At 38.8% G+C, this 19,895-nt stretch overlaps 2 protein-coding genes across 3 annotated transcripts; one reads left to right on the top strand and one right to left on the bottom strand.

Annotated features, from left to right (window-relative positions):
• Positions 1–436: 436 nt before the first annotated feature.
• pgrmc1 (progesterone receptor membrane component 1) lies at positions 437–5,231 on the bottom strand. Its single transcript, XM_085289650.1, has 3 exons — positions 4,937–5,231; positions 3,063–3,218; positions 437–2,357 (listed from the first exon to the last, which is right to left on the bottom strand). The coding sequence occupies exons 1-3, from the start codon at positions 5,229–5,231 to the stop codon at positions 2,263–2,265; spliced, it is 546 nt and encodes a 181-aa protein (XP_085145776.1). The 3' UTR covers positions 437–2,262.
• Positions 5,232–7,721: 2,490 nt separating this feature from the next.
• Positions 7,722–18,701, top strand: rab24 (RAB24, member RAS oncogene family). 2 transcript variants are annotated; one of them, XM_085289649.1, is made up of 8 exons: positions 7,722–7,857; positions 9,399–9,467; positions 10,614–10,692; positions 13,789–13,856; positions 14,549–14,648; positions 15,476–15,526; positions 16,656–16,715; positions 17,865–18,701. In XM_085289649.1, the coding sequence occupies exons 1-8, from the start codon at positions 7,741–7,743 to the stop codon at positions 17,930–17,932; spliced, it is 612 nt and encodes a 203-aa protein (XP_085145775.1). In that variant the 5' UTR covers positions 7,722–7,740; the 3' UTR covers positions 17,933–18,701. The 2 variants fall into 2 exon arrangements, with proteins under 2 accessions (XP_085145775.1, XP_085145774.1); XM_085289648.1 differs by having other exon boundaries at positions 17,862–18,701.
• The last annotated feature ends 1,194 nt before the right edge of the window (positions 18,702–19,895 follow it).

Here is a 19,895-nt window from a genome sequence, read left to right as displayed (position 1 = left end):
GGATGTTCTAGATTTCACACTTCTGAACCTTCATCTCGAGGGCAGTCCATAGCAGTAGTGCTGCTGTTCTTCCTCATGTCCACTATTATCTCCTTTGTCTTATCAGTGTTGAAGGCAAGGTTGTTGTCCTCACACCATGACACGACTCGTTATAACCGCGGTATGCAGAAGAGCATCTCTGAGCACACAACACACTGAAACTTAAACCAGATGGGCTACATCAGGAAAAGACCACACTGGGTGCCACTCCTGTCAGAAGAGCTTGCGTGGATTCGGCAAATAGGAGACTGGAAAAACATCACATGGTCTAATGGGTCTTAATTTGTGCTGAGCCATTCAGATGGTAGGGTCGGAATTGGGCATAAACATAAAGGCATGTAAACATGTTCAATAAAAATCTAAATATAGATATAGAAAGACACAAGACAGTCAAGTCTTCATATTGTAGTTTTTTTTATTTAAATCAAAACATCATTTCAGGATTATAACAGTATGACTGTATGATGAATAATATATATACGCATACCAGGAATGTCAACATATTGGATGTTTTGTTTGTTTTAAATGGAAGTTACATAGAAGAAAACATTTTTCTACAGTCAGAAACAACTCCTGAGTTACAAATGAACTCACGTCTGAAGGCTTGAAAACGCTTCAAAGTTTAGCTGTTACGTCCATGACAGCTGATCTGAGGGTTGGTTTTGGTCTCTCTGTCATCATGGATTTAGTGTTAAAATCAAGGTAAACAGAATAAATGGGGGGAAATAATTTCCAAATGTTTGTTCGTTTAAAGGAGCACCACGGTGACCGCACTTACCATTACGCATTTTTTCTAATTCATTTACTGACAAGGTTTTTACATGTCTACTGCTTTTACAGGTCAAAAAGCAAATTGAGAATGAAAAGAGCAGCAAATCCTTTGTCTGGGATGTTGAATCCATATGCTAAAATGCTTAACTGCTGTTCTGTGGTAAGATCGCAGGAGACAGCAGAGGGAGAGAGAAGATGGCCTTTCCATGCAGAGGAAACACATCAACCTGCACTGTCACAGTAGTATTATAAAGCTACTTTCAGCTGTTCCCTCCTGAAAGATACCCTTAAAGAACCCCAAAGGGATCTGTGTCTCTTCCTGGAGTCAAACCAGGGATCTTTCACTTGTTAATAGTGACTATGGAGACATTGATATAAGATCAATCAAATATGTTAAAGGTTCCCACCAAATCCCCTCAAAATCAGCTCATTTTTGGGACAGATTTAGTGTATTTAATTATGCCATGCAAAATTTGACCTTTATACTTGGAATATTTTTTTCCAGCTACAGGAACTGTTAGGAGTAAGCCGAAGGGTAGGGATAACAGACCTATGGTACATCATCATCCTCTTACAGTTTGAACATGCATGCAGGTACAAATCTTCAGAGATCATCAGTACAACAGGCCTGATGTGAAAGTTAGATGTAGTTTGTAAGGAAAATGTACTTACTCTTATAATTAAAGTGACAATGGACGAGTTTTAGATTTAACTTATCATGTTAGGAACTGCACAATGTAGCGGCTACAGAACAATGACACCAGCAGTGTTTAGACTACCTCCTTTAAGGCCTTGATTTAATGACGCAAGTCTGTGTCAAGGGCAGTGTATTATTATTTCCTGTGATTTATGTCATCTTACAGCAATGGATTTTCTTATCACACAGGCCCAAAGACTCAAATGTACAACTAACCCCTATGAGCCAAAGGTTCAGACTTTACACTGCTCAGTTTCAGACAGTTTTTTCTACTTTTGGGTCTCTGTGAGGTCACAGAGAGGGGATGTCAGCAATATGGTTATCTCAGGCACAGAACTCTGCCTGGTGTTTCTGATGGGCAGCCAATCATAACCAAAAATCGCTTCCTGAGACCCTACAGCGAAACCTGGCAACCATCAAGATGAGCTGATCACCTTTTTCAGCACCACATAACTACCAGGAGCTCAACAAAACGCTGGGATTGGTTGGTGGATCAGTGTTTGAGAGATTACAGTAACAGCTCTAAACAATTAAAGAACTCTACATTAGAAAGCTGCATTTCTAACCGTTAATGCCTGTAGACGAGATTAATAAAGATAAACTGAATTCAGTCATTGTATACAAGCCGAGATTGGTCCAAAAGTAGTGGTAGATGGTCAGAAGGTGGAGGAGTTTTCCAGCGACCCTATTAGGGTTATCAAATTACCAATATACATTAAGGCATCTTGTTCCCCCTTGTGGTCACGGTTCATGTTTTAGTTCGCCTTCTTGTTTTTTCCTTCCTCGTCATCGGTGTACTCCGTCGGCTCCTCTCCTGGCTTCAGAAGCTTGCCGATGTAGTCGTACTTCACTGAAACGTAGAACAAAAATCAAATTTAAAAAAAGAAAAAGAAAAAAGACCCGAAGGGAAAACAGCCAAGGTCTGCACGTTGCGATCTGCAGCTGTCTCACTTTATTAATGTGACCTCACACCAAGGCCACCTGCGTGAGGTGGCCATGAAACTCATCCAGAGCCGCCTCAAGTTACTCTTTTTCTCATTTTCTTATGAAAATCAAACATTTTATCACTGCAATTTTGTTTAAGCTCATACAAGCAGTGACATTCTCTGATCGCTCTCTCTCTGTGCTTCTGGGCTGTTTCAGGAAAAAGCCCTGAACACATAAATGGCAGAGATGGCCAAAATCTCTTCCTTTTTCACCTGCATGGTTCCAACAGGTTTTTGCAAATTTGCACTATGAGCATGATGGGAAACAATCTTAAAGCAATCCAGTTGTAATCTGATATCCTTTTAATCTGATAACAGGCTACTGACAGTGAGGAAAATAAATATTTGTGGCTAAAGGGTAAAGGGAGATAATGGATTAAGAGCTGGCAAATCAAACTGCCCGACATACTTGTTGACTGAAACCCTGGTTGATCTAAGTACAGGCTTTATTTTACTATAAATGCTTAGTAAATTATAAAATACACAAGAATTGTAAAACATTTTTAAATTTTTTTCTGTGGCATTTTTGGACCCTAATAACCTGACAGTGTGCTTTATCTTCCACTCACTGGTGAACTGAGACTCCCAATCAGAAAGGCTCTCCTTTTGCATGGAGTTCAGGTCCGACAGGTCATCGTGTTCATCTTTCAGGCCCTCCTTATCCAGGCAGAAGGTTGCCAGACCTCTGGATGCATCTCTGCCTGCAAACACTCCGTACGGTCCATCTGCAAGGTGAGGAAGACATACGATCAGATGATCGTGCATGGGAAAATATCTTGAATATTTGTCTTTAAACCACAGAGCGCGCTGAGGAAAAATCTGACGTTAAAGAAAGGTTATTTCAAATACAGATAATGATACATTTTCCCCAAAACCCCCCCAAAGATGTGGTTCATATCATTGAGGGTGTTTAAAACTCCTAACGAATGCTGTCTTATCCCAGAGTATACTGAACTAGGTGAGTGACCACCTGCCTCAGTTTGGATTTATTTAAAAGATATAACAAAAAGATCAGCATATAGAGTTAATCAGCCTTATTTGCCCCCCCAACAGCAAACAACAGCCAGTCCTAAGGTTTTCCTCGAGAGCTGCCAAAGCTTTTTCAACTTGAGGGCAAATTTTAATATAAGTGATCCAAACTCCTGAAATGAGACAAACCGTGGAATTTAGGCTACAGGGCAGGGTGTGGAATGCACTAAGAAAATCTGCGTGACAGATGACTATCATGTTGTCCAGAGGTTACACGCAACAGAGGTTACATTCTTAGATAAGACAAAACCCGAGAGTGCTCACTCTGTGCCCGTTTCCACAGAAGTGAAAAGTCACAGAGAAAATTGACTGTGTCCAGGAAATCATATCATCCACATCCAGATACTTCCCTAACTAATTTACTTACCTAATTTTTAAATTTTGTGTTTTCACGGCCTCAGACTTTTCTTTAGATTTTTGGCCATTTGCTAAACATATTTTTGGCTTTTATTAATTAAATGGAACTTAAAAAAAACTTGTTAAAGATGACAGTCCTGGTGGTTTTCACTCTTTCATTTCATCCTCTTAGAAAGTGGTTTTCAGAAATGGGAATGTGCAGCTTAAGTGATTTTGTTTGGTTTAAACGTATTGTTGTCCATTTTCTGTAAAGCTATCATCAGAAACAACTGCTATATCTGTGTCCAAAGCGTTGTGTATTGCATTGATGAGACATCAAGTGAAACTGAACCAGGGCTGGGTTGTACTTTTGTGTAATAACAGTTTGTACCATAAGATGGTGCAGTGAGTTTTAGATCAATTCTGCTTAGTCACTACAAAAAAAACATAGTCAAATTAATTCAAAGTAGTCCAAATGTAAAGCTATAAAAAAGAACAATCTAGATAACAGCTATTAAGACATTAACTACATGTTAACAGCACATTCAGACCAATCAGAGAGTCTATCTACTTTGTGTCAAGCTCTGAAGGCACCAATATTTTGACTCCTATATTATGTCCTCCATCCGCACAGTACATACTGTTGTGCTTTTACTATATTACCTGGATGCCCCGGGGCTCATATAAAACCCTGAATGGTCCCTACTGCAGTTTTAAACCCCTAATAGACTGGACTCTTCTATGGACAGAAGAAGCATCGGGTATGTTTTAAACATTGCAGGGATCAAGCCCTTTTTCTAAGGAGAACTCAACGTCTTCATAGACGATCTCTGGCTCCAAGGCCACCGCAGCCCCTCTGTTATGGAACGGGATCTCAGTTAAACAACTAAAGGGGGTGTGGCGCCAGCTCCAAGACACAGAAGTCAACTAAAAGTTGTGCCAAGCAGCAACAGTTTTTTTTTTTTTTTGCATTTAGCGATAGTAACTAAACTAAAACCCACGCTAAACTAACTGCCGTTGGTTTTGTTCGTGGCACGAGGACACCACAGTTAGTAACCACTGCACGCGCGAACGTTACCTGGTCCGTAGAACTTCTTCCCTCTGGTCACGTCAAACACTTTTCCGTTGATGGCCATGAGGATCCGCGGGTTCTGCAGCCCATCGTAGGGCTTCAGCTCCGCAAGCGTAAAATCTCTCTTCTTCATTTTGGGCAGTGGTTTGTCCTCCTCGCTGAGCTCCGGTGGTTTGTCCCCGCGGAAGATTTTGTACAAAAGGAAAAAGCAGAGACTGAGCAGGGTCAGATTCAGCGGAGAAGTGAAGATCTCCTGAAAAATTCCACCAGAAGTTAACTCGCTACTCTCTGCTTCGGCCATGTTGTCGTCTCTTTCCCCTGAACAGTGTGTGCTGGGTGGGATTGGTGGAGCCTGACCTCACACTACTCAACGGCTTAGGGCCGAGCCAGCGCTTGTGATCCCTGGACCAATCACAGTTCTCTCTCACCCTTACAGTCCGCTGTTTGGACCAATCAACGTCTTCTAAGTGCCTCCATAGATATCGTACTTTGTCCATGTAACAATCATCTGTGGAGGCCAAAAAAAGTCTAAAAAGCGCCAAAAACAACAAGGAAGTTACGGTGCGACATGAAACCACCACTAAAAGAAGATATAAAAGACTACAAACAGTTATGTAATATAACAAACAAATTAAACAAAACAACACATAAAATAAATACAGAGATGCAAATTTATACAAATGCTTCTTAATTCCTTTGTGTTCATTTTGGATGTTTTTGACTGCATCTTGTCTTTTTTGTGTATGTGGTCTTTGTTTTCTTCATTTGGTCCCCGAATTAAATTAATGTCCTTGGTCCTGTGGTGGATATCGTCAATAATTATATTGATAACTTTACACAAAAAACTAACAATAATTCTGTTTTAGAAATGATTAATATGATAAGTCTTTAATTAGTTCCAAAACAGAATAAATACATAATAAATAAGTAAATAAAGATATATTTCTAAAAAAAAGAAAAAAAAAAAGAGTAAATGTAAACAAAAACAGGCTTAAAATGTTTAGAAGGTCCCAGCACAACTACATAATGGCTACATATTCCTATTAAAAGAGATAAAAATGACCACCACAACAAAGTTATGTTATTATAAGTCAAACACAAACAAATGAAACAAAGCAACACACATAAAACAAACACAGAGACGCAAAATGACAGAAAAGCGCTTCTTTGGACTCGGTGTGAAAGTGTTTTTGGTTGTTTTATGTCTTTTTGTGACTCTCTGTTACTTTTGAATAAAAATGTTTTTATAAAATAAAGTTTAAAAAAGTGGATCATTTTCTTGTGCCTGGTGGTCTCATTCAATAATTAATGCTTGAGATAAATATATCCATAATTAATTGTATAATATGCTAAATCAATACATATTATTATTATGTGTGCAACTTGTAATCTTGTATTCTTCTAGATTTAAGTCTCTTTTTTTAAACTTCTGGGTGATTTTCTGATGAGATTAAGGTGCACACAGGCAGACTGAATTAAATAATAACAGTAAAAAGCTGTGGTTGTGGTAGGGTCATTTGTGGCTTTCAACATCCGTCGATTGTGTCATAGAACTCGGTCCACTTCCTCTTGGAAACCGCCTCTCTCCGGTATTTGGTTCCCACCCACCCAAACAAAGCTCAGCTGGCGATTTTTTTCCTCACAGAGACGATACTTAGCTTCGTGTCTGCCCCAGCGGCAGTAACCTGAACCTGTTTTCAGAGGACTGGATTCCTGATAACCAGAAACCATGACCAGTTGGCTCCCGTGTGTCCCGGTAACACGCTCAGCTGACTGAAGGCTTGTTTATAATTTCACTCATTGCGCAACAATAATAACGTTAACCGAGCTAACCGCCAGCGCTACCAGTACTAACACCACCCGGCTCTGCGAGGCTGGGAGCAGAGATGAAGAGCGAGCCGACGGCTGCTGTGTCCACTTTAAAGCGGATTTGATAGACGGGGCTCAGCCTTGGTTTTGGTTCCTGCTGGGAGGAGATCTGATGCTACGAGAGATTTGTTGAGTCAAGCTAGCTACCCGGTGAGTTTTGATGTTTTTATATGTAGCCTAGCCCAACTCGGGAGCCCTGAAACCCTGTAAAGATAATGCTCGGCCGTGTTTGAGCAAGTAAGCTAGCTGGATCATTTCTAGCTTCATGCAAGGTAGTAAAACCACACCTTTGCTTTTTTTTTATTAAGAGAAAATAAAAGAAAGAGACTTTAGTAAAACTCTAATTAAAGCTAACTCTATATCTCAGGAATAGAAACACACCTAGTAAGACTTTCCTTTTAAATTCAGGTTATCTTAAAATAATATAGTAAAGTACATAGTGTATAAATATTTAATCTACGTTATGATAATTAGTGGTTATTTTAATGACAAGTGCAGCAGTTATGCAGTAGTAGCTATAAATTTAAAGGAAATAATTCGTGTTTTATGTTGTTAGTCAGATTAAACTAGAAATTAAGGCTACAATTGTACCTTTTTCTTTACCACTTTTATGTAGGTTTTTGAGGGTTGGGTCTTACTGCTGCAGTTTTGTTTCACTTTCATCTTTGAAAAAATAAGAAAAGAAATGCATCCAGAGATTCAAATCGTAAAAAAATGATTGTGAGATTCCCTGTGAAGTAACTATGGTGTTAACAGACTCTTACAGAACGGGTGAGGATTTAAGTTGGTAATTTCTCATTGTTTCCAGTGCATGATTTATAAAGTTCAGTCTCTAACTCGTGTATTTTCTCTTTTCAGCTGCCTTATAAATCAACTCCCCTCTGCTCTCCCTTGTTTGCTGTGCCGTGGTCTCTTCTCTGGCTTTTCCAGACGCCGTCGTTATGACCGCAATGCGTGTGGACGTCAAAGTGGTGATGCTAGGAAAAGAGAGCGTGGGGAAGACTAGTCTGGTGGAGAGATATGTTCACCATCGCTTCTTGGTGGGCCCGTACCAGAATGTGAGTGTCAGCTGCTCCACTTCAATTTTCCATGTTGGTCTGCTGCCTCCATGAAGGGCTTCAGTTTTAACTTTAGCCCAAGGGAGGCTGTGGTAACAGAAGATCAAGTCTGTGATTGTTTCAATGCGTCAAAGCTCTGACAGGAAGTAGGGTTGCAGTAATGTTTTAGTACATTTCTGCAAGCTAATGCTGCATTTTCCATAAATAATAACAGTATAGTAAACATTCTATATATACCACCTTTGCAAAGGGCTTTGACAAACAGACAAACACAGACCAATCAATGGCAGATCTAAACATTAAAGTTGGACAAAAAATGTAAACTTATACATGTATAAGAAAAGAATAAAGGGAGCCTAGAAGGCAAAAGTATAAGGTAAGACATCAAGTAAAAGAGAGTTCTAAGAGGTGGTTACCCACTCTGCAAGCCTAATCTCCTCAGGTAGGTAATTCCAAAGTAGGCACCTTCAGATGTAGGTCTGGAACAACCAGGAGGCCCCACCTAAGGATTTAAGGCTCACTCATTTCTGCAGCTGTAGGCCTATGAGGCAGACATCCTCAATTCTATCTTGTAAAGGAAGCTGCTCTGTTGATGACTTTCTCCATGTGAGAGTGTGAAAGTATTGGTTTTATCCTCACAGTGTTGACCTCCCTCGTTCTCACTTAACAGTTTATTTATTCTCGATTCCTCGAGCTTAGGTGTGGGCAATGCAACAGGCTTTTAACAAAGTGAGCCATCTTCACCTATGAGCCTTATTTTAAAGTGATTCCAATTAAATATGACTGCATCATAAATTGTTTTCTTAGACCCAACAGGATTAATGGCACTTGTTTTATATCTTGGACCACTTCTAATTGCACCATGTGACAATACTGTGAGGTGCAGAAAGTTTGATGATCCAATTAATCATCTCAAATAATCAAGTATTTTTCCCACCATGGTTCGTTTATTCCAGCTAGGTGTCACACCCGTTTTATACAAGTCATTAGCCTCTTTAAAGCCGCAGGAGTTAACCCAAAATGCTTTCTGGTTTAGGCAAACCTGTTAGCCTTCCAAGTCTCCAAAAACACAAACACTAAAATAGAAGACGTAAGTAAACACACATCATGTTTAAAATCTACAAATGGAAACAAAAAACAATTAACGTCAAAATGATAAAAATAGCTTTTAATGGTATTCAAAGTGCATATTTAGGATTTTCTGGAAAATCTAGATATTGCTTACATTTCCTACAACACTCATGTAGAAAACACCTGTGGATCTTTACTTAAAGCTCCTCCATCAAGCCATCTCTCTTCCTTTCCTCTGTCCTCCAGATGGATTTTAGGAGACACGAAGTCTTTCAGTATGACGCAATGAGATTGATTTCTGTGTCAAAACCTGCGTACATTTCGAGGAGGCACAAATTAGAGAAATGAGAAAAGCTTTAAGAAAAAACGAAATCCACATATCATCTGACAAATATCAATCTAACATGGCTGAAAGCAGTCATATCATATGTTTGCAGTGTCTAACCCCACTGCTTCTCTCTTTCTGACAGACCATCGGTGCTGCTTTTGTTGCCAAGCCAATCCAGGTGGGAGAGAAAGTGATTACTCTTGGAATATGGGTGAGTTAGAGGCTGCCTAAAATGCACGTGCTTTGTGATAGTCAGTCGTTTCACATTTGATCCCTTTCTTGCAGTTCAATGAGCTGATGGAAGATTCATAAACCCAAAAAGGAATTTTGTATATTTCCCTTTTTTTTTTCCTTTTTTCAAAATTTCCTCTGTTTGAAGACCAGAAAATAGCCATGAGTAAGAGCAAAGCCAGTCCGATGTCATTTGTCCTGCTGAAGTTGCTACTTTATGCTGTTAAAAGGTTCATACTAACAGTAACTCTGTCTATTTTTTCCAAACCCAACTACCCACTGCACTCATGGTGTCACAGCTTCAAAGTTATTGGAACCAAGAGAACTAATATTGCTAAGCTTTGCTATGTCACAACCAAAACTTCCTCAACACAATAAAACTTTATGTACCATATGTATTCCAATAAACGGTCCAGAATTTTCCTTTTTGTGCACCATCAGCCAAGCTGACTGGTCTCCACCCCATGTTGTGCTTTTGTCCCTACAGGCCTTTGTGTTGTTTGTGTTGATCACATTTCCAAAGACCTAGCTTTTAACTGACTACCTGGTTTCTGTTTTAGGAAATAACCAAAACAACAGCCTCTTTATATCTTTAATACCGGTATAATCATACTTAAATTACTACCTAACTGAAGGTTGATGATTCTGAATTTTCCTTTCAGAATAGATTAATGTCATCAGCATGTACCCAGTATTAATGTATCTTAACTTTAATTTAAATTAGTCGATGTTAGTGCCAGTTAGAAGAACTCTCTGCATAGCTGTCCTGACTCAACCTGCTAAAGGATTAAAAGTCCGAAGCTAAACAAATGGTTTCCCTGTGTGAATGTGGAAACTATGTAAAAATGATGGCGTGTGTGTGGGTGGATGCAAATAGTTATTAATGAAAGTAGTTTTTATCATATCTCATATAAATGGTAATAAGAATAGAGGTAAAAAAAAATACATAATATTAATTTGACCTGTAAAATTTTGGAACCACAGCCTGTTGCGGCATAAAGATAAAGCATTTGAGCTGTTTATGATAGCTTTAAACAAAAAGTTAAGGCTTCTCTCCTGATCATTTCATCACTGTTTAGGTTCCAGTTCCAGTTAGTTCATCTCTTCTCTTGTGTTTCCCACTCAGGACACAGCTGGATCAGAGCGTTACGAAGCCATGAGCAGAATCTACTACAGAGGAGCTCGAGCCGCCATCGTCTGCTATGGTAAATCTATACTTTTACAGTGAAGAGGAGATATTCCTACGTTAATAACTTCACTGGATACTCACCCTGACCTCCTGTCAAAATCAGCTGATATTTGTTGTGTGTGTTGAAAGTTGGTGCTTCTTAATTATCCTTGTTTTTCCACTGTTTTTGGTGCCTTGTAACTTAAACTTAGCCTAAATACATGAGTTAGCACAATAATTTGTTTAGGGCTGAAAAACACATTTAAGAGCAATTTTACAACCACTTCAGTGTTGCAACAAAATCGCGTTTGTTAAGCAGCTTTGAGTATCAGTATCAAGAATGTCAGGTTGGCCGGTGTGCAAATTAGCACAGTGTTGCTGATAATTATGACGCGCATATCTGGTTTATAAAGATGATGGTGTTCACTCACTTTCAGTCACAGCCAGGTTGAATTTCATGATACGTTCTTTTAATAGGTGAGTCGTGACTGTTAATGTGTTACAAGGGGACCACAAGAACTGTGACAAGTCAGCTTGGCCTGCGTTTCTTTTCTTAGTTTCAGATTTTGTTTTCCCACCCTCATTTGGGCGACTGTAGCTCAGGGGGGTTGGGAAGCGCATCTGTAACCGGAAGGTCGCCGGTTCGATCCCCGGGTTCTCTGTCCTGGTCGTTGTGTCCTTCGGCAAGACACTTTACCCTACCGCCTACTGGTGTTGGCCAGAGGGGTCGATGGCGCGATATGGCAGCCTCGCTTCTTTCAGTCTGCCCCAGGGCAGCTGTGGCTACAACCGTAGCTTGCCTCCACCAGTGTGTGAATGTGAGAGTGAATGAATAGTGGCATTGTAAAGCGCTTTGGGTGCCTTGAAAAGCGCTATATAAATCCAATCCATTATTATTATTATTATTATTATTATTATTATTATTATAAATTCTGAAGTTATGAGGGTCAAAACGAAAGTGTGGGTCGGCTTCAGTACCAGTTCTGCTCGGTGCTACCACAGCTCACTCGAGGCAGCAGTTTCCATTTCATAAATGAGACGTCCTGCCCATCACTGCACTCTGTAAAACAGTCAGGAGAATCCTTCAAAGGCAGGTACACTGACTCGACCTGGTGATGATTTCAGCAGGTGACGTGTAAATCAAACTGGTGTTGTGATGTCCGGTTTGAGCTGTTGTGTAGAAAAATGTTTCAGCATGTTGTGGGCATTTTAATCCGACTTTAAATAATCATGTTACAGATTACAAGATTACAGCTACCAATGCTTTGGGCTGTTTCAACTGTGCACATATGACAGTGCTGCGGAAAATTTGAAACCGGTTCTCAAGCAGCACCGGTTTTCAATTCCAGTCTGTAATCTCTGTATATCTTCCTATTCAGTATCATTTATTGTGACAGAAAGGTCCCATTTCCATCTATCTAAGGTCTTGGAAAAACCACAGGTGGCAACAACGGCTATCATTTTAGGCATTTGAAACCACAGCTTTCTGATAGAAGATATGTACGGTTGTGCTTTGCAATCTATAATATCAAATTTGTCAATGGCAAAAGAAATTGAGTTTAGGGATACAATATTTCTCAATCCTTTTAAACGGCAGTAATGCATTATCAGTTTTTTTTTTTTTTCTTTCAGTGTATTACCCCATTTCCTAGAATCGGCATCAAGGAATCCTGGCTTAAGTGTTAAGAAGCAAACTAGTTGGTGTGGTGTTGGCCTCTAACCAAAGAGCCACTGTCCAGTCCTGAACTGCTTTCAGATCTGTGTCTTTTTTCCACATTGGGGAACTTTGTAAAAATAGTCGGTGGATAGTCATTTCCCAGCAGATTAGTCACACTGCTGTGATGTTTAGTTTAACATCTTTCTTCTTTAACTTCCTCCTTCTTAAGTTGGATTGTATTTCACCTTATAGCCTAATCTTTCAGCATATTTAATCAATTATATTATCAAACAAATAATGGACAGACTGGCTGTTAGTTTTAATGTGTGACGAATATGGGGTGCCTGCTCTGTATGGATTTGTGTGTGTGTGTGTGTGTGTGTGTGTGTTAGGGCTGCCACAAACGATTATTTTGATAGTCGACTAGTCACCGATTATTTTTGCGATTAGTCGACTAATCAGATCATCATCCATTAGACGTAAAACTACAGCTTATTGCACCAGCAGCATCTGCTCTTATATAACTATCATTAGCTTACAGCTTTAAGTGTTTAAGGTCTGTGCTAACTAAAAATAAAGACAAGATGATAGTTTATTAAATTTTAATGAAGTTTTCAGATTGTTTCGGTGGAGTTTAATAAACTCCTTGCTATCTAAAATATAACAGGACACTGGAGTATATTCTGGAGCATCTCACACTTCTGATAATCAGCTGTCTGCTTGACGTTTATTCAGCTGTGTAAAAACTATAACTTTAATCTCAGACAAACTGATTTACTCAGGAACAAATAAAATACTAAAAAAAAAAGCCAAACAATAACATTTTAAGTTATCTAAGTGACTCATATATATTCAACCTGAGTAGCGAAAGACAGCGGTGGGTTTGAAAACGATTTGCGGGGAGTCCGGTGTTCTCACGGCTCTAGTGAGCCTCGCCCCCGGCTCGCTAACGAGCTAGTGGGTAACAGACGTCTCTGAAAACGTCAGAGCGCTTTTGAAAATATGTGGTGTCCTGATAAACTGAGCAGATATTTGAGGTTTACACAGCTACATTCTCGCCTGAAAATATGTTAAACGTTTATTTTGTGACCAGAAAGAATAATAAGAGTAACATTAAAACTAACTAGCTGCCGCCATTGTTGGAAACTGCGCTGGGCCGCGCTATGAATTCTGGGACACAGCTGCTTCTTCTTCTTCTTCTTCTTCGGGGTTTAACGGTAGCTGACATCCTTGTACATGCAGTGCTGCCATCTTCTGTTTCAGTCCGTTATTACACTCTTAAATCCTGCCACTTATTCCTGCGTCTTTTGTGATCTTACAAAGCTTCAAACGACGCGTCGACTATTAAATCAGTCGTCGACGATTTTGATAGTCGACGTAATCGTGACTAGTCGACTAATCGTGGCAGCCCTAGTGTGTGTGTCTAGACAAGGATGTTGAATACTGAAAAGTCTGCTGTATATTTTTGGCTTTCAGATCTGACTGACAGCAGCAGCTTCCAACGAGCTCGCTTCTGGGTCAAAGAGCTGCAAAACTACGAGGAGGTAAGATGGTTTCTTTCATTGAAATGATTGCACGTCATTTGATATGTGATTTTTTTTTTTTTTTTTTTTTTCTTCACACGCCCAACAGTCATCTTAATATGGAAGCTCAAAAGGGTTTTGGGGGCATTCAGTTTTACACCATAAGTAAAGTTAGCAAATTGCGTTTATACAATAGCCGATTTATACAATAAAATTATATTATGATGGTGTAACTCTGCTAGTTGGCTGTGTTGGTTGCTAAATTGGGGTTTCAGTGTAATTGCCTCTGAGGTAATCCGGCCTCCATTTTGTAAAGCAGTCAGTTTATATGCATCTGTTAGGATAATGAAGCACTGAAAAAACACTGTCTCATTCTGAACTCTATTTCAGTCCTTTACACAGCTGAAAGTACCATATATTTAAAGCAGGCAATATCTAATCAAATAAGACTCAGCTTGATGGATGTGATCAGATGGTTCAGTTTGTAGTAAAAAAAATATAAGAGTTCAGTCCACAACCTTATGGAAGATTGTTTTTATTTTATTTGATTGTTTTATTGATCCAGATAAATGTATGTGTTATTACTATCTGTGGCCGCACAGTCTGCTGTCAGCGAGGTTTACTTGAAGCTGAAGTCCCACATTGGATTTCTGAAATTTCCATCATGTCAGTAATGGACATTGTGTTTTATTCTGGTGTGTTGTGCACTGCAGCACTGTAAGATCTACCTGTGTGGCACCAAGAGCGACCTGATCCAGGAAGACCGGAGTCTTCGCAAAATCGACTACCACGACGCTCAGGACTTTGCTGAAGGTGAGCCCAGTGGAGTGTAGACATGCAGAAAGATTACGCTGTAACATGTTTTCTTTCTGAGACGGTGGCCTGGTCAGAAGTGAATTAACATCAGTATGCTTAACAGTATGCATTACTTATGAAAACAGTTGAGCAATAGTCTTGTGGTTTCTTTCAGGTTACTGATTTCTGATTTTCGAAATTTTCAAATTCCTAAAGTTGAGGCATTCATAATTTTCTAAAATGTAAACATAAATACATAAAACATGGAAGAATAAAAAAACCTAGTTTGGTTGTTTATTGATATAAAGCTAGTCAACTTTGTCTTTTATATGTGAACAAATTTACAGACGATCACAGACAGTTTCAGTTGTATCCACAGTGTCACTTAAAAATACCCTGAGTGTTTAGTACATGAGTCATTTTCCTTACTTTATATACTGTAAATATGTGTTTGAACTCTATAAATGCTCTTCAGCTGTGGAAAAATGATTTATAGTTGATTCCTTGAATGTTTCTGATATTTTCTCGTCTTTTTCTTGAAAATTGTATCCGAGACAGCTTTAAGAGACCAGTCAGATGTGTTGACAAAGTTGATCATTTAACCTTAGAAACAGGATTTTCCACATGCGCTGTCATGTTTGAAACTGGGGGAAAGACTGTATACTGAAGAGCTTGTGAACACTCTGGATGTTGTTAAAAGGATGTTAAGAAATCTCTAACTTCTGTCTGCTTTCTCTGTGTGATCAGCCCGAGTTGCAACACAAACACAATTTCTCTTCACTTACATAAGTTTGTCCTTCAGACTGACTGATGTTTAACCTGAATGTTCTGGTTAATATTCACAGAGATTGGTGCACAGCACTTTGAGACCTCCAGTAAAACGGGGAATAATGTAGGTGAGTTCGACCTCGAGTCACCGGAAGACTTCATGTAACACAGGTTGTTGGCTCTGACCGCAGCCTCATTCATTCATTCGTGGTTTTGATGAGTGAGGAAGTGAGCTGTAGTATTAAAAATATGGGTATGTTTTCGTTAACATGCAGGATGATCAGAGGATGGTCAGAACACAGCATGGCAGATACAAGTTGGCTCCTCATAAAAGACGCTTGAAGCTGCTGCAGACACCCACTCAGTTTTGGATTAAATGTATTCTTAGCAGTGTTGTATGTGCAAATGAAAGCCTTTCAGTTTTTGATTGGAAACATTTCAAGAGTATCAAAACTGTTGCTCTTTGGCAGCTTTTCTGTCTGTAAAAATGCAACACAGGGGTCAAACTTAGACACATTTCTTCACAAAAACAGGAGGCAGAAGGAAGGTTACACAGGGTGACCGCTTAAGATCTGAGTAGTGCATCATGAGGTTTTCGAATTGGTGTGTGTAGCCAGAATCAAACAGGGACAAACTGACATGACAAAATCCACCAAAATGGCATAAAAAGTAGGTTACTGATTCACCCAAGTCCACCTTTTATTTTTGTTTACCCAAGAGAATCTCTGCATATTTTCACACCCTTCTTCAAACAAAACAGCTGACATGAACTGGACAAATGTTATTTTTAAGTTACTTATTAGCACATAGTTTTAATATGTACTGATAAATTTTGTGCACTTAAGAGTGTTTCTCTTTTTTTATGCGAGTGTGATCAAAGAGTGTTACCATAATTTTCCGCTAATCACAGCCAGACATATTTAATTTACTTCCTGACAAGAGAAAATATTTAATCTAAGAAGCTTAATGAATGGATTAATTAATTGGTAGATTATTGCCAGTATTCTAGTGTGAGGCCATGGCTGAATCTGATGATTAAAGTCTAATTAGAACAAGAGCGTTGTCTCCTTTGTGGCTTTTAGCATTCTCTCGCTGGATGCAGGTTTTGGAGCATCCCTTATCAGCCTGCTTACACTAAAAGAAGCTATTGCGTGCTGTACACCAGGTTTTAGGAATGTGAGTTGGCTTGTTTTTGTTGGCCATGACAGATACGAACTGATGGAAACTGACAGGCCTCATTCTTCCTCTGCTTTCCAGATGAGTTATTCCAGAAAGTTGCAGAGGATTACAACAGCACTGCTTTCCAGTATATGACAGGTAAGCGTGTCGTTCATGTACACAGATTGTTTTTGTTATCTTTATATCAATTCATGTGGCAAGGGTAATGGAAATTTGTTTGAAGTTATGTTATCCGTAGCAGAATTTACTGCAGAACTTTCAGGAAAATCTAATTTTTTTAAGTTAAAGGTTTAGCATCTGTGCAGAAAATATTAAAAATGTTACACATCCACAAACGTGTTTGAATTAAAGAAAAGCATGGAAGTAACAAAGGATTACAAATAAAAGCCCTTGACTTTTATTTAATGACTTTATATTTAATTTACTTTATTGCAATTTGTTGTTACTCCATCAAAATCAATAGTTCATCTATATTATGATGTTAAACTAGCATACAGTTATATGGAATACAAGTCAACATACTTTATATCTAAAGATTTTTTTCTAGTAGTATTAAAACAAATACTTTTTAAAATAAAAAAAATAAGAAACCAAGTTATAACATTTCACAAACAAAATTCATGGATTTAAAAAAAACAAAACTTTTTTGCACAGAAATTAATAAAAATCCTTTCAGAATATGTAATAAATAAACAATGCTGAGACCAATTGTTCTTTCTTTTTTTTTCTTGGGTCCAAGAATTTCTGTTTGGTAAATGTATAGCTGAGATTTAGACACTACAGTATTAGTGCTCAGATGGGATGGTGCATGAGGGATCACATTTTGGGCTTTTAAATAGTATTAATCCAAAATAAAAAAGCAGAAATTAACTGTGACACAAGTGATATGAAGTAGCCATTCATACTTAGAAAATATCAGTGGTCCCAGAAATGATCCCTGAGGAACACCATCATAAAATGGAGTAAGTTACAAATTACTGACCTATAATATAGTAGACGCGGGACCTTGTAGAAAAGTTTAGACTTTGGAGAAATATATCTATTATCTTTGTTGCTAAAATTTTGGGGGAAAAAGACCAGTACCAGTCTTTTAGATGTGAATATAAAGTTAGAGCTTTCAGCTAATTAACTTAAATGGGAAATGGGTGAAACAGGTTTCCTTAGGTTTGGCAGGACTTTCTCTAATCTATACAAACTATCAAAATGTAAAAGCAATATGCAATGTGTTTATCTCCTGGAAATGATCTCAAACTAATTTTAAGTCCTATAACTTTTGTTTCATAGCAGAGGAAACGGGCGTCGACTTAGGCCAGAAGAAGGACTCTTATTTCTACTCCTGTTGTCACAACAACTGATGCTGAGGAGCAGGACAGGAAGTGTTTGCATTCCCTCAGCTGGAGTCAAACCTGGAAATGCTGGAAAGCTGTAACTCATCTATGAATGTGGTACCAAATCACAAAAAGGAAAATCAAACAAAACTCTTTATACTTTGTTGGATATGTTTCTTTTTTTCTTTTGTGCCATAATGAACTGAGAGCTGCAAGACTTTGGGGAAGAGGATCCTCAACTGCTGGGTGGTGAGGGACTTAAAGACCACCACGCCCACTTTTTTCACCAAGTTATTCATATTTATCACCATATCAACTTGTGACTTTCCTGCAGCCCACAGGGCGATAAGCCTCCCCAAGTTCACAGTGTTAAACAATCAGAAGCAACACTGTGGTTGGACAACAGCCTGCAGTGGTAAGGGTGTGGGATCCTCACTGAAGCCAGACTGAAAGAGAACTCAATTGATGCTGTGTGTTTTAGCGGTTGCTGTGTTTTGGGAGGGGGAGTTGTTTGTTTGCAAATGCTGATTTTGTTTACCTCCAACTGTATTTAACATTGTTGTGGAAACACATCTGTCAGTCCTGCTCATGTTCAGTCAAGGCTACACAGATGGAGAAGCCAGCTAGGATGAAGTGTGTCAGAAAACTACTTGTGTTCCTGCTCTTAATTAAAGCCGGGGTAGGCAACATGACCCATAATAACCTTTCAAGAGGGCGCTAGACTCATGCAACTCCTCTACGCTCTGATTTTAGGCTTTAAAAGAAATCAATCAGTTAAGTTTAAAAAAAAGAAAAAGCCTGAGTAAGAATTCATATGTGGTAGCTTATTGGGTTTTGCAGAAGAATTTTTACCCAGAAGAGTAGGGTTTGAATCCTGTGTGGAGACCAAACTAAGCTCATGCTTCAGGATGAAGGTTGTAGATTCTGGCACAATCTTGGTTTGTCTTTTCTAGTTTTCTACCCGCTGCATTTTTAAGTGAAATACTTGAAAAACTGGCAAAACACACGACATTTTTCTTTATAGAGGCCTTTACAGTAACAGTACATCTTTTGCCATGTGTCAGCCACGAAAGCGCCGTACGCTGCCACTACTCAGACTTGTTGTGCATTTGTCCTAGTTGCCACTCAAGGTAGTGCACCAACACCCACAAAACCCCCCAAAAACTGTGGCCCAAAAAGCATAATTCCCAAAGACAAAATAATTTAAATAATAATGCCTGAATTGGGTGTAAATTCCCCCCCCCAAAAAATCTAGTATGAAGTCCAATTGCTGTGTCCAACACAGCAAGAACACTAAATGCTGCTAAAACAGATCTGTTTTGCATCATAAGCTACAATTTCTGTAAAAATGTCTGAAAAATAAGCTGGTTTTAAGGAGGTGACTAACAACACGCCCACATATCTGTAATTAAATTGCATGGCCTGAGCTGCCTAAAAGAACATTTTTAGGGAATGTTACTTTTCTACAAATAATCTACTGTTTTTCTAAGTTTGAATGCATCTCTCAAAGAAAGAAATATATCTGACAGATTTCTAGCAGGAAAAATCTTGGAATGTTCAAATGATTTCAGGAAGAAGCTCTTCTGCAGAAGGACGATCAGCGAAAAGCCTCGTGGGCTAACATTGTAATGTCCCACAAACATTTAAAGCTATATTTAAGATTCGAGTCATTAATTTATTGCCTTTTAAGTTGTACTGCGCAATGGACTTGTAGGTTGCTGCTTTGATGTGTTGATGTTCAATATTGATGCAAATATTTTTTAAAAAACAACTGATGTCCACATCTGTTCTGAAAAATAAAAGGCTCATTCCAAGAATGTTTCAGAACGCAGATAGATTGTAAGTTTGAATTGATCCACAGTATTTTGCTTGTGTGTAATATTTGGCAAAGACTGACAAAAATACTGTATATGCGCAATTTTGGCATTGGATTGCATATCAGCATAAATCTTTGCACGTTTGCCTACAGAAGTGAATTCGAGGAATACTA

The sequence above is a fragment of the Mchenga conophoros genome, linkage group LG10, assembly GCF_057382185.1.
Source record: "Mchenga conophoros isolate Kocher_MC1m ecotype Shallow Benthic linkage group LG10, M_conophoros_male_GT1.1, whole genome shotgun sequence".
NCBI classification, from domain to species: domain Eukaryota; kingdom Metazoa; phylum Chordata; class Actinopteri; order Cichliformes; family Cichlidae; genus Mchenga; species Mchenga conophoros.
Note: the sequence above shows the minus strand (reverse complement) of the source record. Positions and strands in the feature narration are given on the sequence as shown.